The sequence below is a fragment of the Impatiens glandulifera genome, chromosome 6 (genome assembly GCF_907164915.1).
Source record: "Impatiens glandulifera chromosome 6, dImpGla2.1, whole genome shotgun sequence".
NCBI lineage: Eukaryota > Viridiplantae > Streptophyta > Magnoliopsida > Ericales > Balsaminaceae > Impatiens > Impatiens glandulifera.
Genome location: NC_061867.1, coordinates 7498024 through 7504826, shown reverse-complemented (window position 1 = coordinate 7504826; position 6803 = coordinate 7498024). Strand labels below are relative to the sequence as shown.

Sequence of the window (6803 nt, the reverse complement as noted above, 5' to 3'; positions counted from 1 at the left end):
ATAAATATTATTTTAGTGTTTCGGCATATTTCGATATACCAAAATTTTAAAAATCCCATACCTTTATCTTACCAATAATTTCGATATCGGTACCATACCTTACATTTTTTCGGTATACCAAAAATATCGATATTTTACGGTACAGTATTTTCGATATACATTTAATATCGGTAATTTTTTCATCCCTAGGAATGATACTACTTACATGGAGAGCAAATAAAATTATATTATTATTTTTCTTAGTATATTTTTTTAGAACAACATCGGATACAACCCTAACAGCCTTCAGGTCGTCTTTCTTCTGTTCTCTATTCTCCGTTCATCTTCTATCTACTTCAACCCGTACGATTCATCTTCCTTCCGCTTCAGCCTGCCCGATCAAACCCTAACAACCTTAAGTTCGTCTTCCTTCCGTTCCCTATTCTCCTTTTTTCCGTTCAATTTTCATTCTCTGTTTTCCTTTTTCCGTTCGATTTCCATTCTCCGTTTTGTGCGCTTCAAAATGGTAAACTCGTCATTCTTATTTTAGTGCGACATTGAGTCTAACTTGTCAGGTTAACTTGATGTAGTCTAACTTGCAACTATGTGATTTTATGATTCAGATAAACAAATAGTCACATATTATGCTAAGAAAAACGAAGCTAATGCAAATGCAAAGAAAACGAAACGAATAAGTTCGCTTTCTTTTTCGATCCGTTTTTTTTCATTAGCTTCGTTCTTATTAGCATTATATGTGACTATTTGTTTATCTGAATCCTAAAATCACATAGTCTTAAGTTAGACTACTTCAAGTTAACTTGACAAGTTAGACTCAATATCACATTGAAGTAAAGAATGATAAGTTTACCATTTTGAAGCGCAAAAGGGATAACAAAAATCGAACGAATAACAGAAATCAAATGGAGAACGGAGAACGAAAAGAAGACGAACCGAAGATTGTTAGGGTTTGATCGGGCATACTGAAACGAAAGTAAGATGAATCGCGTGAGCGAAGCGAAAGAAAGATGAACGAAGAACAGAGAAAAAGAAAGACGAACTGAAGGAAGGCTGCTAGGATAAGCGGAATGAAGAATGACGTAAGAAAGAAAGGGGAATGTTAGAGTTTGAAATCAAAGATGCGCGCGTTTAATTTGTTTTTTCACGCTGACGGAGACAATTGCAACCTCAAGTCGCGCTTTCTATTTAAAAATGATTATAAAAGTAATGAATTTATTAATTTTTGAATGATTACCACATTTCAGGAACTAAGTTAATAAATTTGTATTCATTAAATGTAACTCAAATAATAATTAATAATAATGATTAAGAAGCGAAGTTCTATCACCCCTCACATAAACAATATAAATAATTCATTTATAAACCTTAAAAAAACATTTTTAAAATAAAAAACCATTATAAAAGTTGAAATCTATAACTTTTAATTTCTCTTTACTTAATTGTAAATTTAATTTATTTATTTTTTTCACACAGCCACGAATCATGTTACAACCAACCAGTGAAGGGTTTCTTTTTCGCCATTCATCATCACTTTCGCTGGTTCTATAAGAAGAAGAAGATCCAAAATGCACAAATCTAAGCTTCATCAATTCTGTCAACAGAAACTATGGAAACTTCCAGAGTATTCGAATTCAAAGGATGGTCCAGATCACAACTCGTGTTTCACCACCACTATCACCGTTAACGGCGTTAGCTTTCAATCTTCCAATCCTTGCCGAACTATTAAAGCAGCTCAGGATAGCGCTGCTGAGGTTGCTTTGAATCATTTATCTGGTTCCGGTTCTAACTCTGAAGCGAATGATAATTCTTTGTCTTCTGGTATACACTTATTCTGTTGATTCAAGTAAATGTCCATTCATGTCTTCCATTGATATCTTAGGAATTTGATTCTGGGTTTAGTTTTTTTATTATGAATTTTGTGTAGTATACTTGAACTCTACTTTTAAGAAGGATAATTGAAGAATTAGGTTAGAGAAGATAGCAAAGAAGGTAGAAGAAATACCTCTTTTCCAAGGTTCAATTAGAAACAGCAAAACAGGCTAACCCTAATCTAGTAATATTACTATTGAGTCCTTATACCAGATTTTGCTAATCATTTTCTTGGCATTTTGAATGAGATGGTTAGTTTCTCTATCCTTTTTTTTTCTCGAATAAACCTGTCATCACTTGTTTGGGGAGTTAGTTCTTGTTCCATGGTTAATTAATGGAGATGTAATGTGACTTAATGGTGGATAAAATTGAGTCGAAATTTTCTTGAAGATGCAAAGTATCCTGTTATGCATTAGTTAGGAGATGAATCAAATACACACGCTTAAATTAAGGGTACAATTGGTATTCTTGATTAGTTTTGTTACTCTTGTATATGGTTGTTCTATTGATAATATGAAATAAATTCATATGTTAAGCCTAGAAGAACTGAGTTTGTAATAAATTATTAACTGATTCTTATGATAACTCGTCTCAAAATTTACATAATAGATAAGGTTGGAGATTTTTTATGGTTATATTTTGACATCTTTACGATTTCCTTTGTATTGTTTTTGCATTTCTCACTGCTTCACAATATAGATTGGAAGCTGAATTGAATGAATATACAAGCATACACGGGAAATGTGATGCAAATTCCTCTTAACCCCTTCAGGAGTAAAATACAACAAAAAGTCTCTAGGTTAGAATATTTGAATGAATTCACGTCTTTCCTTGTAGCAATTTGCAGCTTGTTTACATATTGCGTGGTATTCTGTAGTTTGATACTCGGGTTTGAGATATACGATGATTTAATAAAATTGCAAAAACTATCCATAAACCATTTTCTATTTTATTCAAGATTTATTGGTTAAGAGCATTCTGTAGAAGGTAAAAGTTTAATGATATTTGAGATTGGGATATTTGTTTATAATAATTAACTTTTTTTTGCACAATTTTACTTTTATGTATCTTTTGTAATACATTTGGCTTAGCTCATTTCTTGCACTGTGTATATTTGATTCGTATATCACGATTTATGCAACAAAATTCCATTTTGTGTAACTCTATTTTTCACGATAACTCTATTTGTTTGCAAAATTTGTGTTAAAGGTTTTTTAAAATTAACATAATAATACTTTATAATATGTTTTAGTCCTAGTTTGTCTTTGTGGTCTTCATTGGAGTGAACATTAACAAGCTAAATGAAAAATGCTAAGATTGGAGATTTTTTCTGGTCATATTTTGGCATTATCCTTATGATTTCCTTATTATTGATTTTGCAGTTCTCCCTGCTTCACAAAATGGATTGGAAGCTGAATTGACTATACAAGAACACACAGGAAATGTGACTCAAAGTCTTCTTATCCCTTCAGGAGTAAAACGCAACAAGAAGTCTCAAGGTTGTGATGAATTCATGTATTTCCTTATAGCAATTTGCAGTTTGTTTACATATATGTATTCACTAGTTGATACACGGGCTTGGGATATGTGATGATTTATTAGAACTGCAAAAACTATCTAGAAACCATTATCTATTTTATTCACTCTTTATTGATTAAGAGCATTGTGTAGAATGTAAAAGCTTGTATTTCTTAATCCAATAGTAAACTGTTTTCAATCTTCTACCTATTTGATTTAAAATCCAACTAATTGCTAGACTGCATCTCATTCTTCTAACCGTAATATGATTTATTTGAACATTTTGATTACAGATGGACACCATTGGTACAAACATCGACTACAAATATATGCTCAAAAGAAAAATATAGATTTGCCTGGATATTCATTTGAGCGTCAAGGTCCTCAACATGCTAGTCGTTTCAAGTGTAAGGTTACTGTTGGTGGACAGTGTTACGAGAGTACAAATTTTTTCGTCACTCTAAAAGAAGCTCAAAATGATGCAGCAAAGATTGCTTTCGACCAAATTTCATTAAATGAAGATCAGAAGGTTATTCTTTCAGATTGATTTGATATTTCCTATCACACAGTTTGTAACGTTCTTGTCTTACTTTTAAGTTATTTGATGTGGAATTTACAGGATGATTTTGTTCTTCATAAAAATGCCTTGCAAGAATTGGCTCACAAAAGAGGCTTCTTGAGTCCAAGTTATACGACTACAAGTTATAACATATTGCTTCAATGTATATACATCATATAATAAACAAACAAACTAATCAATACATCATTATTATTAACATAACCTAGCGAATTGATTCAATATTAAGATAGGTGTGCATATGATTATGTACAAATCACAACATTTTAAGCATATTGAAAGCCTAATATTGAATAACCTGAAAATAACATAGACCGAGCTATAATCTGCATAAATTTGATATTACTTTGTAATGATGATGAAAATAAGTTAATTATATTTTCATTTTAATATGTAAAAGTATTTGTTGTGTTAATTACTGACTTCCATCTTCTTCTAATCTGCAAGCTGATACTGAAATCAATAAAAATACAGATGATACATGTCAGATCTTACTTAACTTGTGCTAATTAATAAAATTGAGAAGAGAACTATATCAGAGGAGAAAGGAACTATATCGGAGGAAAAATCAGAGAATGCTGAAATATTGTAAGAGTAAATAATTTTATAAAATGTTTCTATCGGTCACTGCGATCTATATTATCCAAATCTTTTGATAAATTTTTTGACGATAATATTTTGTAATACATATACTTATGGTTTTTATAGTTATAAATTTATTATCTTCAACTTTCAACTTGGATTGTAATATCTATGTTTCTGACATAATTTTCGACGGTATTTAATATTTTAACATACAAGTTCTTCAAATTTTTATACTTCTAAAATTATTATACGATTGAAATATCTACCTAAATTAAGGCTGATTTCCTAGGAAATGATTTCATGTGAAAATAATTTTATGAAAGATGCTACGAAATTTGGGATGATTCAAAATACTACTGACGACTTTTGATAAAGATAAAATTATGTAATATTTTATTTTGTCAGATTTTGCGACAACCTTTTATTCATGATAAAATTTGTGGTTAAATTCGTCCAAATTTCTTATAGCATTGTTTTGTGAGTAAATTTGGGCATATATCACAGCTCTTTTTTAAGTGAAACATGCTACAAAACCTCATAATTTAGCGAAGACTAATCATGTATTGATTATTTAGGACAATGTTTCATTTATTTATTAATATTTGCGACGGATCATACTTTGAGTGGAAAATACTGTCGCAAAATCCGTCGCACATCACCGACAATCCATAATGGTCGGTAAATTTGTGTCGCTAATGAAGCGTTTTGTTAAGGTGTTCCTTGTCATTATGGGCGGGTTTTAAATTCCGGGTAAATGGGTCAGGGTTTTCTTTTAGAAAACGGGTTAGAGTATAAATACTTTTTTTCGGTATTTTTCTCATAACAGAGAGTAAGGTTGAGAGAGAGTAAATTACAGATCTAGGGTTTTCTAGTTTCCTTCTTCTTCTTGTTCTTTGGCTGATCCAGAGAGAAAGATTGGGGGAGCTTTTGACTGTGGAGTAGTCCAATCATTCCTAGTGTAATCACTTCTTTCATTTGAGAGCAGAGCATGTAAGTTTCTACTATTGACATTTCTTTGATTTAGTGAAACTTATCCCTCACGTGGATGTAGGTCGATTTTGACCGAACCACGTATATTGCGTTGTTATTGCTTTGTGCTATTTCAGTTCTTGGTAATATGTTTGTCGTCATAGACGATTTGGAATCTGATTTGCTACAGGTTTTGATTTCTAAGAAGATCCGTAGTTTTGCTGTTGCAAAACCCAACAGTGGTATCAAAGCAGTATTGATTGGTTATCTGTTTTAACATTGGAGTAGAGTGCTATGCTGGTTATTTGGCGAAATTCATAGAAGAGATCAACTGGTTTCTTTGCTAGGGTTTTTGTTAGTTGTTAAGATAGTAATAATGGGGAAATCTAGACCTTATATGGTGAGTCTGAATGGTACAAACTATAGGCAATTGAAATTGATGATTAGTGATCTATTAGTTTCAGATGATTTGAATGAAGCAATTGAAAATGAGGGTGTTAGACCTGAGACTACAAAAGAGACTAATTGGAAAAAGACAGACAGAAAGGCCTGCAGCTTTATTCGTTCCTAGGTTGGTGTAAATGTTGTGCATCATGTTGAGAACGAGACTACATCGTATGGTGTGTGGAGCAAACTTGAAGCTCTCTACGCTGAGAGGTCAGCAGGGAATAAAGCAGCACTGCTACAAAGGCTGGTGAATCTGAAGTATATTGATAATAAATCAAATGTTGAGCACTTGAATGAATTTCAAAATATTTTGAATCAGCTGATTAGTATGAAGATAAACTTTGATGATGAGGTGCAAGCACTTTTAGTCCTTGGATCTTTGTCTGCAAGTTGGGAGACATTTATTATCACTCTCAGCAACTCAGCACCAAGTGGTAAAGTCAACATGGCATTTGTCACCAGTTCCTTACTTGATGAGGAGAATCGAAAGGGGGATAAACCCTCTAAGTTTGATATGTTGGTGGCTGATAGAGGAAGATCAAAGGATAATAGAAGTGGTTCAAGAAGGGGCAAATCTAGAAGCAAGTCTAGAGCTCCAAAGAAGGATGGTGCTTGTCATTATTGTGGCAAAATGGGTCACTGGAAAAACGAGTGCTGAAAATTCAAAAATGATAAAGCGAAGGGTACGGTGAAGCCTAGAGAAAAGAACGAACAGAGTGCAAATACATTTGCTTATGCTTCAGATGGTGAACTGACATATGCTTCTAACTGTCAAGACTCCTGTCTTAGCACATCTTCAAATGAAACAACATGGATTGTTGACACAGGTGCCTCATTCCAT

At 32.5% G+C, this 6803-nt stretch overlaps 1 protein-coding gene across 2 annotated transcripts; it reads left to right on the top strand.

Annotated features, from left to right (window-relative positions):
* The first annotated feature begins 1529 nt into the window (after positions 1 to 1529).
* On the top strand, positions 1530 to 4146 carry LOC124942617 (double-stranded RNA-binding protein 1-like). 2 transcript variants are annotated; one of them, XM_047483151.1, is made up of 5 exons: positions 1530 to 1815; positions 2639 to 2665; positions 3249 to 3365; positions 3678 to 3913; positions 4004 to 4146. In XM_047483151.1, exons 1-5 carry the CDS (start codon positions 1563 to 1565, stop codon positions 4121 to 4123), a joined length of 753 nt encoding a protein of 250 aa, XP_047339107.1. In that variant the 5' UTR covers positions 1530 to 1562; the 3' UTR covers positions 4124 to 4146. The 2 variants fall into 2 exon arrangements, with proteins under 2 accessions (XP_047339107.1, XP_047339108.1); XM_047483152.1 differs by lacking the exon at positions 2639 to 2665.
* The last annotated feature ends 2657 nt before the right edge of the window (positions 4147 to 6803 follow it).